The 21684-nt window shown below is 42.3% G+C and overlaps 1 protein-coding gene across 2 annotated transcripts in view; it reads left to right on the top strand.

The window, feature by feature from the left end:
• PSMD14 (proteasome 26S subunit, non-ATPase 14) overlaps positions 1–21684 on the top strand; it is a 169486-nt gene that overhangs the window by 29427 nt on the left and 118375 nt on the right. For both annotated transcript variants that reach the window (XM_085891748.1, XM_085891749.1), the window contains exons 3-5: positions 4094–4162; positions 11174–11293; positions 17346–17416. In XM_085891748.1, the coding sequence (XP_085747874.1) occupies positions 4094–4162; positions 11174–11293; positions 17346–17416 (260 nt within the window). The remainder of the gene's footprint in view (positions 1–4093; positions 4163–11173; positions 11294–17345; positions 17417–21684) is intronic.

The raw sequence follows: 21684 nt of genomic DNA on the forward strand, positions 1-21684 counted from the left end.
CTCGAGCAGAAATACCAGCCACCATTACCCAGCCGACAACGCTCAGGCAGACTTGGACACCGCGGACAAAATTGGTGATGAATGATTTGTCCCACCATCGCATGCTGGCCAGGTGTCTTGTAAGTTACGGGATCGTCCCGTTTCATACCTTTCCCGGATGCCATTTGTGTCCATGCTTTGTTCCACTGTTATGTCACTCTCCAGTGGGGAGAGGATGGTACATAGTGGTGTGGGGATGGTGCTGGCTATTGTGTGATGGTGTTGGGTATTGTGGGGGTTATCTTTGTCGATGAGGGTGGTGGGGATTGTGGGGGGGATGTTGGAGGGGCGCGGCACCCTGAAAATTTTCGCGTCCAAGGTGAAATCCTCTCGGAGGAGTAGATGATACATACATAGTTTCTCACCACTATAAATAGATGATTGTTCATTTGATTTGTAGAAATTTGTATTGATAATATATAATTTTCAGGTGCCTTTGTCGTAACTGCCAGGCAGTGACAATAGGGATTTGATTCAACGCTCAAATCATCCATGTACATCATATACTGGTAGCTGGGTGGAGATGGTCTTGCAGTTTTGATGACGGCTATTTCTTCCACTTAGTCATGGGTATGGCATCCTCTCAATCATGGCAGACAACCACAAGATCTAGCCGTCTCTGTTGTTTCATCACAGTTCACTGTAAAACGTACCGAACACAAAAGTGAACATTGTTTCGGCCTGATCCACACTCGGGTATTTTGCACAAACCTCGTCCAATTTCTGTGAAACGTAAGGTCTTTCCGTTATTGGTGTAGCATGAAACCATCTCGGTTTGTATTACCATGGGTGCATCGACTCGATTATAGCTGTGTAAAATCAAAATTATTCGCATTTCGAGTTAAATCATACCGCGATGTCACAGGCATGCAATATGGATCTGGTGGTCGACTTCCATGTGTGATGTCACGGCTCGTCTTAAGAGAAAGAAGATTTTGACTTTTAACCACAACTTTACCTCCTTTATAATCCGGAAATCGGAAAAAGACACATCTCTATTTTGTGTAGCATCAAGGGATAGATTAGCATCGAGGTGGTCTGAGTATTTGGGTTCGCCTTTGAAACAAACTCATAAAATTCAAGTCGATTATCTTCAAAAGTAGAACTTTTGATTTGGTGCATACTATTGGATGCAAGTTGTATGCTTGATTTATACAGGTCAAACATCATGTTTTGAAAAGTGGTTACCATGAGCAACTGACTTTCTGCAGAAGGCACTCTGGCGTCTGAAGTGTTGTTTTCTCACGGTGAAATGCCTTTTGATTTGCATCAGCTTTCCCTTGGCTGGCTCGATGACCTGGTACCTCTGCACACAGCCAGTTTCTTTGCGCTGAACTATGTGTTGACGCATTTGTTTTTGTTTTGTCTTGCTGTTATATAAATACGATATCAGGGTTTCAGGTAATGGACAGTTTTGGAATGAGCTATCTCAGAGAATCCGGTGCAGCCGTGCCTCGAAGCGTTTGATATGTCACAGAATCCCAGCTGGAGTAAGCTGTGCACCTTCTCTTAGTAATTTGGTGGCATAATCTGAAATCTGATAATTGGTTGCAAGAAAAACACTTTGAAAATACACGATCACAGTAGGGGGCCTGGACAATATGATGGGCATTTATTTTGAAGTTCTACCCACTGTTAATCAACCACTCGTATTTGCGAATAAAAGATTATTCAAACTAACAATTGTACAGCTTTGCTGACATGTTTAACACCAGGAAAATGATTCAGCATTCATCTGTTTTTTTTATTTATTTATTTTTATTTTTACCTCCACCATCAAAGGAGGTGATGTTTTCACCCCTCTCTGTCTCTCTCTGTCTCTGTCTGTCTCTGTTTGTCTGTCTGTCTGTCTGTCTGTGTGCAGGTTATCTCAAAAAGTTGAGGGCGGATCCCGATGAAATTTGGTGGGGAGGTTGGGTGTGTGACAAGGACAATCTGATTAGATTCTGATGAGGATGAGGTTCCGGATCCGGATCCGACTGATATAATTTTTAAAGTAATTCTTCACCATTGAGGGATAAGGTGAAAAACTATATATATATATATATATATATATATATATATATATATATATATATATATATATATATATATATATATATATATATATATATATATATGTATATATATATATATATCACAAAAAGTTGTGGATGGATCCAGACGAAACTTGGTGGACATGGAGGATGTGTGACAAGGAAGAATTGATTCATTTTTGATGAAGATCTGAATCCAGATCCGATAATGCTTTTTTAAGCGATTCTTCACCATTGAGAGGGAGATAGGGCTAAATTAATATGTAGCACGATATCTCAAAAAGTTGTGGACAGATTCAGATGAAACTTGGTGGACAGGTTAGGTGTGTGACCACGACAAATTGATTTGATTTTGGTGAAGATTCAAATCCGGATCTGGATGCGAGAATTATTTAATTTTTAAAGCGATTCTTTTATACTATTGAGAGAAGGGGCTAAAAACGATTATATTGAATGGTATTTCAAAAAATGTATTGGGCCTGATATGTTCTCATGGATCAGGCATTATGTGGCGGAGGTATGTGCTCGACCGTGCGCCTTTCTAGTTTGTTTTTGTAATTCTGTACGGAGGCTCATGGAGTGTGCAATAAAACAATCACAAACAAAATGGGGCAAAGGAAAAATCATGAAATGACAGCAAACCCATGGACCACAGCATAAGGAGAGGGATCGCATGAGAAGGATAAGAACCGGGGCTCAGAGGGTGCATGTTTTTTTTAAAGTGGTTACCATGAGCTCATTTTGTGGAAATGGGAGAGACATGAAGTGGTAGTGGACAGTAAACTTAAAATACTGCTTGGAAGAACTCACCATATTTGGGAGGACATTTTCAAAGGTGAGAAAATTTTGTGGCTTCAACATAACAGCCACCTTTCGTAATACATCGTGCAATCCGATTTTCTAATTCGTTCAAAGCATTGTCCATTTGCTACTAAGTGATGTCATGAATTGCATTTTCGATTGTCCCAAGTTAATCCACAGAATGTGGTTTTGATTAGTAAACATTTTAACATGGCCCAATGGAGACGGGTCAATCAAATGAGTGGGCCAAGCAGTTGGTACACGTCGAACCATCTAGTACTTCTCTGAGATGTCATTCAAGAACTGTTGCACATACCAAGCACAAGTGGTAGGGAGCACATCGTCATGATAGAAGGTGTCATCTGAAAGATTTAATCGTCTCTTTTAATTGATGGATGAAGAAATTCTGCAACATCACCAAGTAACGTTCACTGTTGCTTCTTCAAAAGAAAGACAGGACCAATGACTTTGTGAGAACGCACCACACTGATTTTAGGTGTCACTTTCATGTTGCGGAGACTTCCCGAGTTTTTTTTTTTTTTTGTCCCTCAAATGTGGATTTTGTGGTGGTTGACTTTGCTTCTGATGTGGAATCAGAAAATTCAACTCGTCAAGAAACCTCGGGGCATTATTGATCAAACAATAATACATCATTATTAACATCATAACCATCAAGAAAACACGATTAATTGTGCTTTCATATGCCAGAAGAATGGCAAAATGTTTTTAAACCCCCCTCATCCCTCGCAGTTTTTAAATTTTGGATCAATTATGTTGCACTGTCATTGAGAAGCTCTTTGGAAAAGGTCTGAAAGTTATGTATTTTGGGATAATTGTGTTAACGCTGTTAAACTTTGAACAATTTTTTTTTCTCATTTAAACTTTCTTTGAATAAGGAGAATGAAACAGACAAGGTACTGCTGAAAGTTTTTGGACACTGCCCAAGTCTCCTGGAGATGTTTTGCATTGTTTTTGTACACATTGTGATACTTTGGACAATTTCATGGAACAGACAATTTTATCCTAATCAGCCAAAAACCCAGAATACCATTTGCTCACTTGATGAGTAATGGTAAAGCATGTGATATTTTAATCCCTCATCGGTGATGTCATTCTATGTATTTAAAAATGTGCAGGAGTTTGAATTCCAAAATGTGCAACTGAAAGCTGTTAGCCAGATGGTGCAACTGTGTAATGGAGAAATTTTTTTTTTCCAGGGTCCGAGTGACGCTCCAGCAGTGGACACTGCAGAGCAGGTGTACATCTCTTCACTGGCTTTACTGAAGGTGTGTATGAATGGATATATGCACAATGACATGCAAAGCTTGCATTGCAATAAAAGTTAAACCTTTGGATGATGGAAATAGGTTAAGTTACGCTTTAAAAAAAAAAAAAAATCAGAAATGGAGTCGCACGTGACCTGTTATTTTCTTTATGGTCCTCTGTATGCCAAGGGCCCCAAAAAACTTTTGATGTCATTTTTTGTTTATAGTCCAGCAGCGTAGTCTGATATTTCAGATCAATTGTTCAAATTTGCATAAAAGCACCAAAATTGGTACACATGTAGAATAATGTATTCCGAACAATTCTAGATGTGGAGCCACCCGAGATTTTGCCTTGGTCAGCTTTGGTTTGCTATGCTGCAGTACTATAATGGTCGACATCCATGCTTAAAATGTTCTTTGGGGCGAGATGATCATCACCTGGGAGGATGCTGAGCTGGATTTTTGCGTTAAAGGTTTCGGAGGTCAAAGGTCATCCAGAGGGCTTATTTTAGAAGTGGTACCATAGTGCACATATACCTGTATAAATAGTGTTAAAACTGTCCCACATCATAGACGAGCAGGGGTACCTGGCGTTGCCGGGCAACACCAGGTCCCTCCTCCCACTCCACCCTTTCCTCCTCCCACCCACCCATTCCACTTCCTCCTCCCACCATCTTCCCTCTGGATTCCCACCCCACCCGTTATGACCAACCCACAGACCCACAGACACACTCAGCTTTGGCAACAGTGAGACACTTCACACAAAACTGCCATGTTGGCATGATGTTTCCCATTCTTGTTAATCGATTCTTCTTGTTCTCCTTCTCAAAGGAATCGGCAAATAAACTTTCTATCCTCTATCCTCTATCCTCTATCGTATCATTTTTTTTTCATGAGCTTTAATATGTTATTAAAAAAGGTTCCAATTATAATTAGTGCATTCCTGCTATCGCAGACATCGCCGCGTGCTAATGTCTTGTGGAGGGACGTCTTTTTTTCATACCTCGCATGGAAGCAAACACGGGATATTTTTGCTTGTAAGTCATTGCAAATTGTAGGAAGCAAACATTGAGTTATAAGCGACATGTTAGTGCCTGGCAGACAGAAAGTAACTGTGTTTGATCTCCAACAAGTTTTTTTTTTTTCTTTTTTTGAATGAACCATCACGAATTTCTTTCCTCTGCATAGTATGAGAATCAACGTACCTTCATTGGGAGGTGTATATTAGACCGCTGCCACGATCGCTGTGGACAAAACATGCATTCCCTCATTTGTGTTGGAATCAAAATGTATTTTTTTTTCTCCTCAATACGTTATCTTAATTTAATGATATATGATGCGTTGTTCACTCTTTACAACAATCTGAGCTATGTGGAGAGAAAAATATGGTGGCGATTTCTGGACGGATGGAGGGCGTGACCTGTAGAATGGGCGATGCTTATGACCCACCCACAGACCATCCATTGAGACCATAATCTGTGCAGGGCGTTGGTGCTGCCAAAGCAGTCTCCTTGGCTATTGGGTACAATCCTGGATGGGTCACCACTCCAACACAGGATACCAGCAAGCTGGCACTCATTTTGTCAACCTCAGAAGGATGACAGGCAGAGTCAACCCCACCTGGTATTAATTCAACATCCAACTGGGATTTGAACTCAGGATCCTAGGATCCCAAGCCCATCACCCTAACCATTAAGCCAACAACAGGTATAACCCACAGACACGAACTCAGCTTTATATATTAGATAGATCTCTATAAAAGGTATTTTGTTTATTTTAAAATATAAAAAAATCAAATTTGGGTCAAAGGTCAAGTGTCAAAGTTCACAGCCCAATGGTCAAAGGTCAAATATAATATATATTTACGACAAACTCGTGATTATTTGAATTTTTGTTTTTAAAATGAATCAATTTCACTCATTTTACTTAACATCAAAATATAAAATATATCAAAGAATTTGGATGGTTTTTAGAAATTATTTATTTCAATTTTTCAAAACCATAATTTTGTATTTTGAAAATGGGGGTTTGTGCATGCATGTGCATCACACCACACTCATACATGTAAATCTGGCTTACACAATAACACCTGCATCTCGTTTTTCTGCATTTGGTTTTACATCCACAGGATGTTAGTTTGATGCATGCTTTTGGGACAGCTGGCAATCTTGTCAAAACAACTTAAAGTCCTTTCTGTCCTTTCCATCCATTCATCTCAGTTGCAGATCCAACTTCCATTTCCACTGTGCCTGCGAGCAGCCACATCTTTGCTTTAGAGTTCGATCTTTCCAAATGAAGCTCTCGGGCATCTCTCATTGGTGGAAGCCACTCCAACTCTTTCCTGGCCTTGCCGAATAGAGGATACCTCAATGCATCCAACTCTTGGACTTTCCAGGTCTTCACTGCCATACAGCTTGCACACATTCTTTTGGACCTGAGAGGTCACCATCCTGACCGATACCTTCCAGAGAGGGCAGGATATTTTTGATACACCTTCGAGCATGATTTCTTGGAGAACCCCGAAAAGAACGAGGTAGTATTCAAGGTGGATTCGGCTACGTGCCTCATATGCGAGTGTGTGCCCTCTGACCTCTCTGTCGTAGGCCTTACCTTCAAGTATAGTTTGACTTGTGTTTGGTGCAAAAATGCCAGTTTCTACCCAAATGTCTTCCAGACCTGCAGACTCATCATGCTGACCTCTGGCCTTAAGGAAGTTGAAGCATACGTGAAGACCTCCCATATGAAATATGACATGCACATTGCACATAGTCACTGTGATTAGCCCAAATGAGTTGTTTTCCTTTGCTGTACAAGGGCTGGTCTGCAGTTATCACTGTGAAAGGCTGGTAAAGGTGTCTGCTTATGGCATCAAACCTGTTGATGACAGTTGTCATCATATTGTAGTCATCAGTTGGTGCTTGGAGGATGGGTAACGTTCTTGCATTTGTTGCAGTCTGGTTTATTGTACAGTAGGCTTGGTGGAAGGCCCCCCACAGAGGAATCCTTTCGTCTACTGGGCAAAACTATCTTGCTGTTATCAATCAAAATTTAACATTTTTTTTCTTAATTCTACTTTACAAAGTGTGCTGATTTGAGTACCTCTGCCACCGAAGGTGAAGGTTATGTTTTCACCCATTTCTGTCTGTTTGTCTGTGCACAGGATATCTCAAAAAGTTGTGGACGGATCCAGATGAAATTTTGTGGACAGGGGTGTGTGACTAGGAAGAAATGATTCAATTCTGGTGAAGATCTGGATCCGGATCCGACTACTAGAATTTTTAAGTGATTCTTCACCATTGAATGATAGGGGTCAAAAACGATATATAGCACGATATCTCAAAAATGTATTGGGCCAGATATGCTTTTGTGGATCAGGCATTACAGGGTGGAGGTATGCGCTCTACCGAGTGCCCTTCTAGTTTGTAATGGTATCATTTTGGTGTCTGACCATATTTTATCTAATCTGCACACTTATTTAATTGATAATACAAAAGGATTGGCAATATTTATGATAATGAAATGATCTGGCATTCATCCTACCATTGTCTTTGAGAAATTATGACCAATACTATTTCTGAAAACAAGAAAATGAGCAATCAGAGATTGCAGACCCTCACCAGGACTGCTTTTGTGTGGTGTTTGTTTACTGGTGTGTTACATAATTAATAACTAGAAGGACACTCGGTAGAGCACGTACCTCCACTGCCCAATGCCTTATCCACGAGAACAAATCGGGCCCAATACATTTTTGAAATACCGTGCTGTACAGCACAACATCGTTTTGGGCCCCAATATTTCATTAGGTTAAAACATTACAGATCTCATTCAGGCTTCTTGGGATATAGAAAGTGAGTGACTTGCAAATACTGTGTGGAAATATCTCCCATAACCTTTGACCCCGAAATGACCTGAAATGCTAAAATCCAGCATGGCATTCCCCCAGGTTATGATTGTCACACCACAAGGAACATTTTAAGCATGAATATGAATCATGAACAAAAATGCCATCAAAAGTTTTTTTTTTTTTTGGCCCCTGGGGAGACAGACTATAATGTGTAAATGCATGATTAACATATTTCAAGCCGCTGTCACACCTTGACGATTTCGCCAGCGTATGCCGATTTATGAAAATTTTTTCTAAAACGCTGGCACACGTCGAATACGTCATGGGTACGTTTTGTATACGTTAAGAGCACGCTGAAAAACACTGCCATACGTTGTAGTATGCTGGCTTTAAATGTTGTACTTTTGGGTTGTTCTCAAATTTTTGCATGCTTGAAATTTTATGACGCATGCCGGCTATGACTCGCACGTTCCGCTACGCTGGCCATAAGTTGTAGGCACGATATGCGATCGTTGACACACGTCGACACACATTACTTGTAAGTTACTCATAAGTCGAAACACGTCGAGGTAATGTTTCGCGTACCCGAAACTTATTTCTAACCTATGAGTAACGTTTTGTAAGCACGCTACACGAACGTTGTTCACACTTCGCAACAAGTTACTTCAAAGTTCCTCATCCGTCGAAACTCGTCAAAGTAATGTTTTGGGTACCCGTGACTTATTTATAACCTATGAGTAACGTGCTTGGGAATTATTTGTAAAGCATGTCCTACGCACAAATACGTATGTAGACGTACTTGACGTCTTCAGGACGACTACAGAACTTACTGAACGCGTTTCTAACTTACATATACTGTATAATGGCGTATTGGCAGCGATTAGGGGAATTGGTATATAAAAAGGGGCTTCGCAGGAGGAACCCGTCTTTTTTTTAGACTTTGTGGTGAGTACATGTCCATGTCATTCCGAGAGATGGAGGATATGGCAAGGCTGAAATGACAATACCTACCTGTCCTCCAACATCAACATGACCTCATCGAGTTGACACTGCACCAGTTGCATGCCAATAGAGCCGGGAGAAGAAGACGTGAGCGGAGGAGAAGGAACTGGGACAGACCATGGATGGGGAGGCGACGCCATTACGGCATATATGACCAGCTCATGGTGGAACTCCGGAACGAGGACCATACATCCTTCATCAACTTCCTGCGAATGCCCCCAGCGATGTTCGATGACCTGCTAGCCAGAGTGGGTCCAAGAATAACCAAGCACTGTTATTAAATCATTTTAATAGTCCAGTGGAAGCGATTTAACTTTTTCAATGGAAATCAATCGTTGGTATAACTTATCTATAAGTTATCGAAGCGTTCTGTGTTCATAACTCGTACATTATACATTTGTCCAAGTCGTTTTGAATACTTTAAAAACTGAAACAAAAAAATAGTTCATCGTGGGAATGAGAAAAAAAAAATTAGCCGAAAAGAACATCGAACAATGGTGCAAAGTAGTCTCCTATTCGTGGACGCAACGAGGAGCCATCATCACCCACACCCTCCCCATCACGCTCACCGACTACGACCGACATGGACTTACGACGACGACTACTACTACTACTAAGACTGACGCGCTCACCTAATACTACTACTACTGATACTACTGACATTGACATCTACTCAACATGGAGTCTGGAACACATTTTTCATAGGTCGGCATATGCTGGCAAAATCGTCAAGGTGTGACTGCGATGTTGACACTTCCAATTCTCAGGCGGTTATGATTTAAATCGGCGTGCGGCAGGTTATTAACAGAGAACGCCACGAGTTCATCGGCGATACGTGCAGCACGCTATGCCTAAGTTAAACTATCGTGGGGCATAAGTTGTGAACGCCGACAACAGGCTAAGCATTCGTTGGTATTAGTTATCTATAAGACAACGAAACGTTCTGTGCCCGTTACTAATATGTTATGCATACGACCAACACGTTATGAATACGACCAAAACTTTTAAAAAAAAACCTCAAAACTTCAGCGTACGCCAACGTTTTACATACATTTTTATACGTTGCCATTGCTGGCTAAAACGTCAAAGTGTGAAAGCGCCTTCAGACTGGAATACATTTTTCCTATAAATTGAGACTCAAGAAAAGTAAACATGTATTTAAAAAAAAAGATATTCCAGAAATTATTTTAAATTATGAAAATAATACAATCTTTATGATGAATTATGTCCTGAAAACGTGAACAAATTTGTAAAAGAAGGCTACTGACAGTTCATATTGGAATAGATGTTTCTTCTTGAACTTCACTGGACAGAGCCCCAACCACGCACCCTCTAGCCCACCACCGACTGCTCTCTCCTCTCCCCTCCCACCGCCGCCCGCTCTCTCCTCTCCTCTCCCACCGGCGCCCGCTCTCTCCTCTCCTCTCCCCTCCCACCGGCGCCCGCTCTCTCCTCTCCCCTCCCACCGCCGCCCGCTCTCTCCTCTCCCCTCCCGCCGCCGCCCGCTCTCTCCTCTCCCCTCCCGTCGCCGCCCGCTCTCTCCTCTCCCCTCCCGGCGCCGCCCGCTCTCTCCTCTCCCCTCCCGCCGCCGCCCGCTCTCTCCTCCCCCCTCCCGCCGCCCCCCCCTCTCTCCTCTCCCCTCCCGCCGCCGCCCGCTCTCTCCTCTCCCCTCCCGCCGCCGCCCGCTCTCTCCTCTCCCACCACGGCGTGCAGCCAGCAGCCCCCCTCTCCACCACCGTGCGCATCCAGCAGTCCCCTCTCCACCACCGTGCGCATCCAGCAGTCCCCTCTCCACCACCGTGCACAGCCAACAACCCCCCCCCCCCCAAATACTGCATGCAAAGAAAAACCACAAACAACCAACAATTTTTGCTCGTCCCATCTCCACCAGTTTTTAATGAAAGAGAAAAGAAAGAGCAAGCTTGGCTTTAGCCTCAGGCAACGTTTTGTTTGTGTTCCACAAACTTCCATAGTCCATATGACATTGGCTGAGGAAGTTTGTTGACAATAAAGTTGTGTTGTAGACTTGAGCAAGGATTTTGGAACAATTTATTCTCATATTTTTCTTTGAGATTTTGATCGAAATAAGATTTTTCTGGTGCTTGGTTTCACTTGAAGTCAACCTGAACTGACTAATGTTGTGCACTGTTGGCAGAAACTATTCTCTCTCCTTGTCCTGCAACTAGATGCTGAAGCATGGTCGTGCTGGTGTACCTATGGAGGTCATGGGTCTCATGCTGGGCGAGTTTGTTGATGACTACACCGTGCGAGTTATCGACGTGTTTGCGATGCCGCAGTCTGGCACGGTATTTGATGCACGCTTGTACACCTGTTCATGCCGTCTTTCCACCCTACACTGTCAGTTGCTCTAAAAATGTTTTTTGCTTTCCAAATAGTCAAACCATATTCACGCTGTCTTTATTTGCAAAATTATGTCCTATGTTGCAATGACTCGTTTTTAAGGAGCGCAATCGCGCTTGCCTTATTTATTTATTTATTGGTCGCTTCTTGAGGAACATATTTGTGTGACTGTGTATTCCTGTGTTAAGAAAAAACTTGTTAAAATTATGTATCTTGCCCATTTTCAACACTGAACGGCAGCAAAAATTGGTATAGAAAACCACGCTTTTCTGCTATGCATGGGTAGTCAGTTTTTTTATATCGTCAGTTCTTTCGGTTTGCAAACATATTTTCCCATTGAGGTCTAAAATGCATATGTTTAGTGCGATGGCGAAGCGTTGACATGGGCTATGTAAGCACTGTACAGTTTACTTTAGCAAATGCAATCGATCTCACCAAAATAATTCAGGAGAGCAATTTATAGCTCTTGGAGATTTTACAAACACGAGTCTCTGATGTTGTCCAGTCCAATATGTCATCTACTTTGAGGTTACCATTGTCTTCTTTCAAGCCTGTGATGGTTTGAACCAGTTGGGAGCAAAAGTTCATTCATGTTCATGTCGCAATGTTGGAATATAATGTGGTACATCGGGTCTCAGAACAGATTGGGGTTGATTAAGCATCATGGCAACCTAACCTAAAACAGTGAATATTTAAATTTCCTCGTTACTTTTCTGACAAGTCAGCAGTAGTGTATTGCCCCTCTTTGAGCAGTGTAGTCTGGGTTTGATTCCTGATCTGGCTCTAAACTGTCATACTGATCCTTCACAAGTGGGGCGTTGCATCATTGATTACACTGTCCTTCGGAGGGGATGTTAAGCCCATTGTCCAGTCTGCTTGAATTATTTTATTGTCCATTCTGATTTTAAAGATCCTGCAGTACCTTTGATTAAGGGTTGACCATGGTGTGTTGGTGCCCTTGCCAATTTTTTTTTTTTTTAATCCTGGCTTGATGGTATCTGTCTATCTAATGGCACACCATCAGTGGCATAGACTCCCCTCAATTAGTCAACTAAATTCGTAGTTTGATCCCATTTAAATATGACTCGTGTTAACTAAGGTGGTTATCACCCATATACGAGCCGTTGAAGTCGCATTAACTGCAATTTTGTTCTACTTTGATAAAGTTTAATTTATTCTCATTTCCATCCTCATTTTTTTGTTGAGTGTGTTCTCTCCCAAAGGTCGAAAGAGATCTTGCTTCAGCATAAAGTATCAGTAGTTTGAAATATTTTGCAACAGAAACGGTGTTGGATTATTATTATTATTATTATTATTATTATTATTATTATTATTATTATTATTTTCATCATGTGCATTGTGAAGAACAGATCTTTGTGCAAGGATGTCCCATGGAGTTTATTGATATGGTGTTTGCCAGTCCTTATGCATCGCTCGAAGTATATTTTAATGAGGGGGAGAATCCAGGAATCCCAAAATAAGAATCCAGGCCCAAAAAATGCAATAAAAGAAAACGTGGCATAAAGCAAAAGCAGTTTTTTTTTTGTGCCTTTGGGTTTTTTTTTCTTAGCCGTTCTATATGATGCAGACACTTTTGATCAGTGCCTTGTTTCCAATCATCCCCATTCTCATTCCGCCACCCCCAATTGCCTTCCCATCATTATTTTTTGAGGAAATAACCCTATGAGTGCATAGACTTTTTAACTATATTAAGTATATTCCTTTGTAAGTGCACGGATATTGGTGGAAAGTGGCGGTTGAGCAGACTCCTTCCGAAAGTGTGACTTCCCAGACCAGGAATTGGTGGCCTGCAGTTTGTGGTCAGGGCATGTTTTCTCTTCTTTTTTTAAATTCTTTTTTTTGGCAGGCTTTGAAAGGCCACATTATGAGCTTTGACCGCACAACAACCCACAATGTCGTACAAAATGTTATACAAATACTCCTTACATTTATTTACATTTTTTATTGCTTTATTTTCTACTCTGCGGCTATTTTTGTATCACTGTTGTAAGATTGTCTAGTATTTGTTGAAATGCATTCATATAATATTTGATTGACTTGGCTTCCCTGATCTCCATCTTGATCTCTCCTTTTCAACTATTAAAAAGCTGATAATAGGTTACGCTCACCAAGATACCACATAATTCAAGGTGACTATTCTTCAGCCTAATTTTATGACATTACCGTCATGCTATCTGTCTGTTATCCAAAAAAATAAACGTTTCGATAAGTTTATCTGTATGTTATTGTTTTTATACATTTATTTCTGCAGTATGGTCTTAAAAATTCCTGTTGTGTTGTTCTGTTGTATTTGTACAGTATGTATTTCATTTATTGGCATAGAGGATTTATTCGTGATTTTAACTTGAATCTCTTTATCTATTTTGTGATGAGGAGGTGTATTCATAAAGGTTCATGTAAAATTATTCTGGCTTTATGATGAAAGTCATAATACAGACCACGAACAGTTTGAAATCTTATCACCCTCACCGAAGGAGAGGGTATTGCATTTAGGTCTGTTTGTTTATTTCTTTGTTTGTTTGATTTGTTTGTAACTTGTAAAATCGACGATTTTTCAAGTACGTATATTGGTCAGTCGATTTTGTTATTCTGTGTGTTTGTCTGTCTGTCAATCGCCGACAGGTCACAATTTAAAACCGATCTTCACGCAACTTTACCAAGTTATAGAGGTTGTCTCAACTGAGAAGCCTGTTTATTTTGAGTTCAAAGGTTAAAGGTCATCTTGAGGTCAAATTTCAAAAATCGTCATTTTTCATCTGATTGACTTGAAGTTTGAACAGGATTAGCATATTGTGACACTGATTTGGGAAACCAACTATTTTTGAGATCAAAAGGTCAAAGGCCAACTCAAGGTCAAACTTCTAAAATAATCAATTTCAATCAGATAAGCAATCAATTTTCATCTGATTGACCTGAGCTTTGATTAAGATTGTGAATTTCAATATCAATGAAATGGACAATTTGATGTATCCATGGCAAATTTTCAAACGGACCAGACAGCATCAGCCCATTTGTCTGAAAAACCTGCTCTGCTGCTCTTGCTCACCCTCTCTCTGTTCTATTCACCCTCTCATTTGCTCAAGGTCATCTGCCATCTGTTTGGAAATCAGCAAACATTACTGCTCTGCATGAAAAGGTGCAAAAACATATCCTTGCAATGACAGACCAATTAGCCTTCTCCCAATCATCAGCAAGGTTATGGAATCCATCATCGCTTCAGACATTAAATCCTTCCTCTTCTCCAATGGCTTGATTTCCGATCATCAATTTGTTTTCAGACCAGGTCACTCTACCCTGGATATGCTGCTTCTGTCTACCGACAATGTATGGAGCTCCTCAATGCCGGACATGAAATCAGAGCCATGTCCCTATACATATCGTGTGCTTTCGATACGATCCAGCACCCTGCCCTGCTCACCAAACTCTCTTCCTATGGTATCCAAGGACATCTCCACTCATGGCTCGCAGGCTTCCTCTCCTGTCGCAGCCATCAAGTGGCCCTGAATGGAGTTCTCTCATCCCCTCTTCCTGTCCAGGCTGAAGTTCCTCAAGGCAGTGTTCTGGGCCCTGTTCTTTTTCTGGTTTTCATCAATGATCTCTCTGATTCTGGAATATCCTCTTTGTCTCTTTACTGAGGATTTCACCCTCTGCTCTACGATCTATCATCCCTCAGACCGGCAAGCCACAGCTTCTTCGCTCTCTGCACATAGGTGTAAAATCACAAGCTGGTCCAAAACGTGGAACATGTCTTTCAATCCTGACAAATCTCACACTTACTATGTCTCCCCAAAAGGACCGTTGAGGAAACCAACCCATCTACTTTCTCAACAATCCTCTGGAAGAAGTTGTTTCATTCAAGCTTCTGGGTCTCACTATCTGCCACGATCTTTTCTGGGAAAGCCGCATTTCCAAGGTGGCCTCCAAAGCCAGTCGCCGACTGGGAATCCTCCGTCTAGCAAAGTCCTTCCTCGGCACACCAGAGCTCCTGACCACATATACCAAGCTTTCCTCCACAGCCTAATGGAGTACTGCTCTCCCCTCTGCCTCTGAGCTGGTGCTCCCTCCTCTCACCTTTCTCTGCTTCACGCTGTAGAAACCAAGGCATTTAGGATCATTGGTATTTCCTGTGATGAGGCTGAGTCTTTGAGTCTCTCACTCTCACTCCCTCGCCACAAGCAGTCGGTGGTCCTTCTGTCTTCTACCGTCTCCTCTCCGGCCTCGCCCCCCTTGCTCTGTCTGAGGTACGTCCTCCTCATATTTCTGCAAGGTGCTGAAGGTCTGCCAGCAACCTCCTTCTGATAAAACTACCAAAATCAAGAATAACTGCTCACCTTCACTCTTTCATTCCTCTTTTTTTCCTGCCTTTGGAACAAACTCCCACACTCTCTTCAATCCCAATCTTCCCTCCAGGTCTTCAAAACAGTTGTTCACTGCCATCTCTTATCTTCCCCCATCCAAAACCATGATATTTTCTACCCCTGCTAATCCTGCCCAAACCCACCTCCTTCAAATTCCTGACTTTCCATTCTGAAAGTCCCTGTGGTGTCCATCTTGTTTACCCTCTGTACACCACCCCATCCCTCTCCCTTCCACGGATCTCCTCCTGTCGCTGTGCCACACTCTTTTTTTCCTTCGCTTTCACGCCCCTCTTGTCTCTTGCTCCCATTGTTGTACGTTATGTGTGTTAGCTCTCATACAAGCCTTGACAGTGCAAAGAAACAATTAAAAAAAAATATATAAACCATTGTAAAGGGGAGTGGATTTTGCAAGCTCTGCATGACATCTTTTTCTTGTAACTTGCAAAATGGAAGACTTTTCAATTATATTGGTTTGTCGATTTTGTTATTCTGTGTCTGTGTCTGTCTGTCGTTTCTCTGTTTGTCACCTACAGGTCACAATTTTAAACCGATCTTCACGAAACTTCACCACATGGTAGATTTTGTCAAAAGGAAGAAGCCTATTGTTTTTGAGGTTAAAAGGTCAAAAGGACAACATAGGCCAAAGGTCAACAACTTTGGTGAGATTTCTAAGATCCTCAATTTTCATCCAATTGACTTGAAATTTCAAGAGGATTTCTGTTTCAGGTCACTGAATTCAACTAGCTTATTATTTTTCAGGTCGACATGGACCAAAAGGTCAACATAGGCCCAAGGTCAACAACGAAGGTGGTATTTCTAAAATCCTTAATTTTCATCCAATTGACTTGAAATTTGAAGAGGATTATGTTTCATGTCACTAAATTCAACTACCAATTATTTTGGAGGTCCACATTGGCAAAATGGTCAACATAGGCTGAATTTCTTAAATTGTCAGTTTTCCTACGATTGACTTGAAATTTGAAGAGGAGTTCCATATTTGGTCATTTAATTCAACCACCAATTATTTTTGAGGTCAAATTTGTTTGATGGATTTTGCAAGTATCGTGCTGTGCATGACGTCATCTTGTTTATTTGTTTGTTTGTCCACACAGAACTTTCATGTTTTTCTCTGCAACTACTTGTCATATTGAGACAAAATTTTTATTACAGGAGTGACTACTCATGCAGAATGTTTTACTGATAAGTATGACGTCATAGATCACGTGGCATGGCAGCCATGTTGGAGAAATTCAATTGAATGTCTTAAATATTTCATGGGTCAGGTGTCCAATCAAAGCGGGCCATCTTGGTACCGTCATCACCGCCAGCAGTTATAAAGTGGCAGTTTTAATCATGTCTCTTATTAATTACGTAACACATCAGTACACAAACGCCACACAAAATACACAACACAAAACAAGTCCGGGTGAGGATCTTCAATCTCTGATTGCTCTTTTTCTTGTTTCAATTTGAATCTTAGACCATGTGTTTTGTGTTTGGCACTGAGAACAACATCTGTGAATATCTAACTGTAAATGTCTCCCTTTACGGCACTTGAACACTATCTATTTTATTTAAATTTTTTTTGGATTGTTGATTTAATTGATTGTATTTTCAGGGTGTGAGTGTGGAGGCTGTTGATCCAGTGTTTCAAGCTAAGATGCTGGACATGTTGAAGCAAACAGGACGGTAAGTGTAAAGCAAGTTGCTTTTGTTAAACTTGTCAGATGGTATGCCCAGCCTCTTGCAAGCAAGCATGCCTAAGTTTACTGGCAGTATCAGAATGTGATCACAGTGCAATTTAGCATTGATTTATCCTTATTCACAAAAATATATAACAATTGAGGTTTGTTTATTTTTACGTTTTTTACGCGAAAGAAGCTTCATGTCTGTAACAAGAACGGCACTCTGTGGAGAGCATACCTCCCCCAGGCTGAACAGTTACATTTTGGATCTCACCAAAAGGCTGGATTTGTATCCGGACCTGAACTAAAATCTAATTGGCTTGTTCTCGTCACCTACCCAACTTATCCACCAATCTTGTCATCCGTCCACAAAGTTTTATTTTTTTTTTTTTTTTTTTTTAATATCATTATATATACTAGTACGTGCCCGTAAAAAAAAAAAAATAATAATAATAATAATAAATAAATCACACAGGCCGTTTCTTCGCTCTCACGTGCCCGTACGTGCGTGACCCGGAAGTTCGATATTATTCGCAGTTACGATTATTCGCAATTTATTTTTAATACCCAATTATTCAATTAGCGCCAACGTATTTTACCTTTACGCAATGTCGTGGCAAGGAAAAACAAAAAGAGAAGAGAAGAGAGAGAAAAAATTTACTTCCTGGTTCGGAGCATACCAGCACTCTGATGTTCCCGAAATTTATACACCGTCTAATATGAAAACGATCATAACTTGGGCCATTCTGTTTATCTATAAATGCGCATAAGAAATCGAGAAATTATTAGAATACACGAAGTCATCACTCTCCGGAAGTCCTACGTTGTAACCCGTAATGGGGAATGCGGCTGAGCTTCCCTTCCCCATCGGCCACGCCCACGCAACAACGTGTCTTGGCATTGGTTGGTAAATAAATGGCCATAACTTGGGAAGCACTTGTCAGCTTAATATCAAACCTTGAAAAGGCACATCCTTAGGTCCCCAGCAATATACCTGTCAAGTTTCAATTAGATCGGACCAGAGGTTGTCGAGAAACAGCGGTCTCACACACGCACACGCACACGCACACGCACACGCACACGCACACGCACACGCACACGCACACGCACACGCACACGCACACGCACACGCACACGCACACGCACACGCACACGCACACGCACACGCACACGCACACACACACTGCTGGAATTATATATATATATATATATATAGGTGTATCGTTTTTGGCCCTATTTCTCAACGATAAAGAATCACATGGAAAAACTAAAGTATCTGGAACCCAGATCTTCACCAAAATAGAATCAGTTCGTCCTTGTGGAACACCCATGTCCATCAGGGTTCATTAGAATGCATCTATAATTTTTTGAGATATCCTGCTCGCAAACAAACAGACAAACAAACAAACAAGAAAGATGTCGTGCATCGCACTACACTTGCAAAATCCAAACAAACAATATGCTTCTCGGTTTTGTTTGGTAAACCAATTCAGGAACCCAATATGCAAATTTTGTTCCTATGAGCACAGTACCCAGCCTTCAGGTGGGTTGGATGAATATTGCACATGACTTATTGAAACTAGATTTTGTTCATCGAATACATACCCCACATAATCATGAGAAGGATGGGGCAAGCCAACTCTTCTGTTTTTTATCACTGGGCATTAGGCTTTGTTTATTTTTTTTAATTGTCCGTTCACCATGTAAGTTCAAAGGGGGCGGACGTCATGCAAGTATTAGGCCCTATGTCAAATGTTTATGTAACATGTGGCAAAGTTTGAATCACACTGATACGCTGGATCTGAATCAAAATTGAATCGGCTTGTCCTCGTGACCGAACCAACTCAAATGCACCTAGTTTTGTCAGAACTTATCCACAACTTTTTGAGATAACATGATACATATAATATGTATATATATATATATATATATATATATATATATATATATATATATATATATATATATATATATATATATGTTACAGAAATGGCCCTTACGGGAATACTAAATATAGAATGAGCTCAGTTCCCCCATTAAATTCATGTATAGATAGGTTTTGTGGTATAAGGGACGATATGTGTGTCGGGAGGTGTAACAGACTGTTTTTGTGTTCGTGCTGTGGTGGTGAAACGAGAGATCACTATTATTCCTTCCTCATTTTGGAATAGGCCCCTCCCAGTCGGCTGAGAGGAGTGGCCTAGAGCGAGGGGTGTGGCCTGGACAGGAAGTGACGTGAAGGGGAGGAGCCTTTGGTCAGGGAGTCGCCGAGAGAGACGTGTGTCGAAGGAACTCCTGTGTCGAGGCGAGAGAGAAAAGAAAAAGGCAGTGGTGAATCGGCTGGCAGAGAAAGCGGAACCTGCACATCGATTCACCTCACGACTCGAAGGAGAAAAGAAAAGGGGACGAAAGGAGTGCTGTGTGTGAGGAAGGGCCGGGTTCTCAAGGCGTGTTCGGAGTCGCTTCGAAACGAGCGAACGAAGGAGGCACCTTGTTGGGTCTGCTGGGAGAGACGCTGAACTGACCTCCACGTCGGTGATTCGACCGAGAGAGGAACTGAGGAGACGAAGCGGGAGTCGGGCTTCGAGGCGGGAAGACCCGAGAGGATACACCGGAGCGTCTGACAGTCCTTGCTCACCTCACGGCTCGACACGTTGTGATCCACCTGCGGAACTCGGACCTCGACTGAGACCTTGTATGGAGAACATGCCAGGCCAGGATTCGTGTGCTGAACCCTGGAGAGAGATCGGCGATCTCGCATCGTCGACGTGGCGCGGAGCCGGAGTGCGCTGAGGAGAACCGCACACGCGGTGACTTGGGCGGGAGCTGGAGTGCTGCGCTGCCATTTCTTGCTGCGCGGCACGTTCGAGCGGCAGTTCAAACCCGTGGAAACCCGCTGGTTTTTACGAACGACCTTCGTGCTTTTGGGACACGGTCCTCTCGTCCATGAGCCATCACCAAGTACTCTGTCTTGTCCTGCATGCATGTTTGTTTGCACGTGTTGTATAAGGCATATTTCATAGTAATCCCCTCGAAACCTTTGAGCCGTGGTTCCCGAGTTAAGAACGGGTTGATTGTTAATAAAACCACTGTCGTGTTATTGCTTGTGTTGTGATCCCTGATGTCCCCAATAAATCTGGTTAATTCTGATGAAGTTGCCGCTATGGATTAATGCGTGTCGCGTCGAGGAACGAACGATCCGTTCGATTGGCATACGATTCCAAAATGGTTACAGACTGGTAGACTCCCCTCGGTCACTGACAGAGCCAGTCTGTAACTCGGGGTTCTATCTCCCCAACTGGTAAGGTACAGGATTACGTTGGTATCGCGATTAAAGACGCGTGACCCGAGGCCTGTGCCGAGCTGGCCGGCGTTATAGACTCCCGGAGACGGTGGTGGCGAGGGTGGCACCAGGGACCGGGTGAGATTCCCGCCACCCCGGATCCGCAACAACTGGTGTCAGGAGTGGGATACAAACTCTCCCGTCTCCAAACTAAATTCACGGGAATCGGACCAGGGGTGAGTGGAGCGACCCCCGATTCCCTCCAAATTACGAGCAGGCCAAATTTATCGCTTCCGTGAAATAAGATGGCATTTCAAGGCGAGCAGGAGCCGGAGGTATTAGGAATGTATATGTGCAGAAATGTCGGATCCATGGCCCGGGATGGTACCACTTGTAATTACAATCCGTGGGGAAGCTCAACCCCATATTCTGAGCACGGACTTTTCCGGCAAACTGAGTCGCATAATGGCGGCGCGATTGCACCTCAGCGCAGCATGGAGCGAGCGGCTATTTATGGCAAGGCGAATGGCGCGACACGAGGCGAGTGCTTCCAATGACCATTTCAAACCACGTGGGCATGGCAGGCGAGGTCAAGCGTGCCTACGCCAGACATTAGCGGGCTTTGGAAAGAATTGAAGGAAATATGAGGTTGGAGAATGAGGGACAGGGGGTCAAAGAAATTAAAAAAGAAAGAAACAGAAAAAAATAGAGGATAGACTGCATGATAAAGACGGGGTTAAAGGAACAGAACACACACACGGAGGTAGTGGAGGAGCCTTTGGTCAGGGAGTCGCCGAGACAGACGTGTGTCGAAGGAGCTCGCGTGTCGAGGCGAGAGAGAAAAGAAAAAGGCAGTGGTGAATCGGCCGGCTGAGAAAGCGGACCCTGCACATCGATTCACCTCACGACTCGAAGGAGAAAAGAAAAGGGGACGAAAGGAGTGCTGTGTGCAAGGAACGGCTGGGTTCTCGAGGCATGCTTGGTGTCAC

This window comes from Eptatretus burgeri, chromosome 8, assembly GCF_056783735.1.
Source record: "Eptatretus burgeri isolate ZD-2024b chromosome 8, Ebu_testis_v1, whole genome shotgun sequence".
NCBI lineage: Eukaryota > Metazoa > Chordata > Myxini > Myxiniformes > Myxinidae > Eptatretus > Eptatretus burgeri.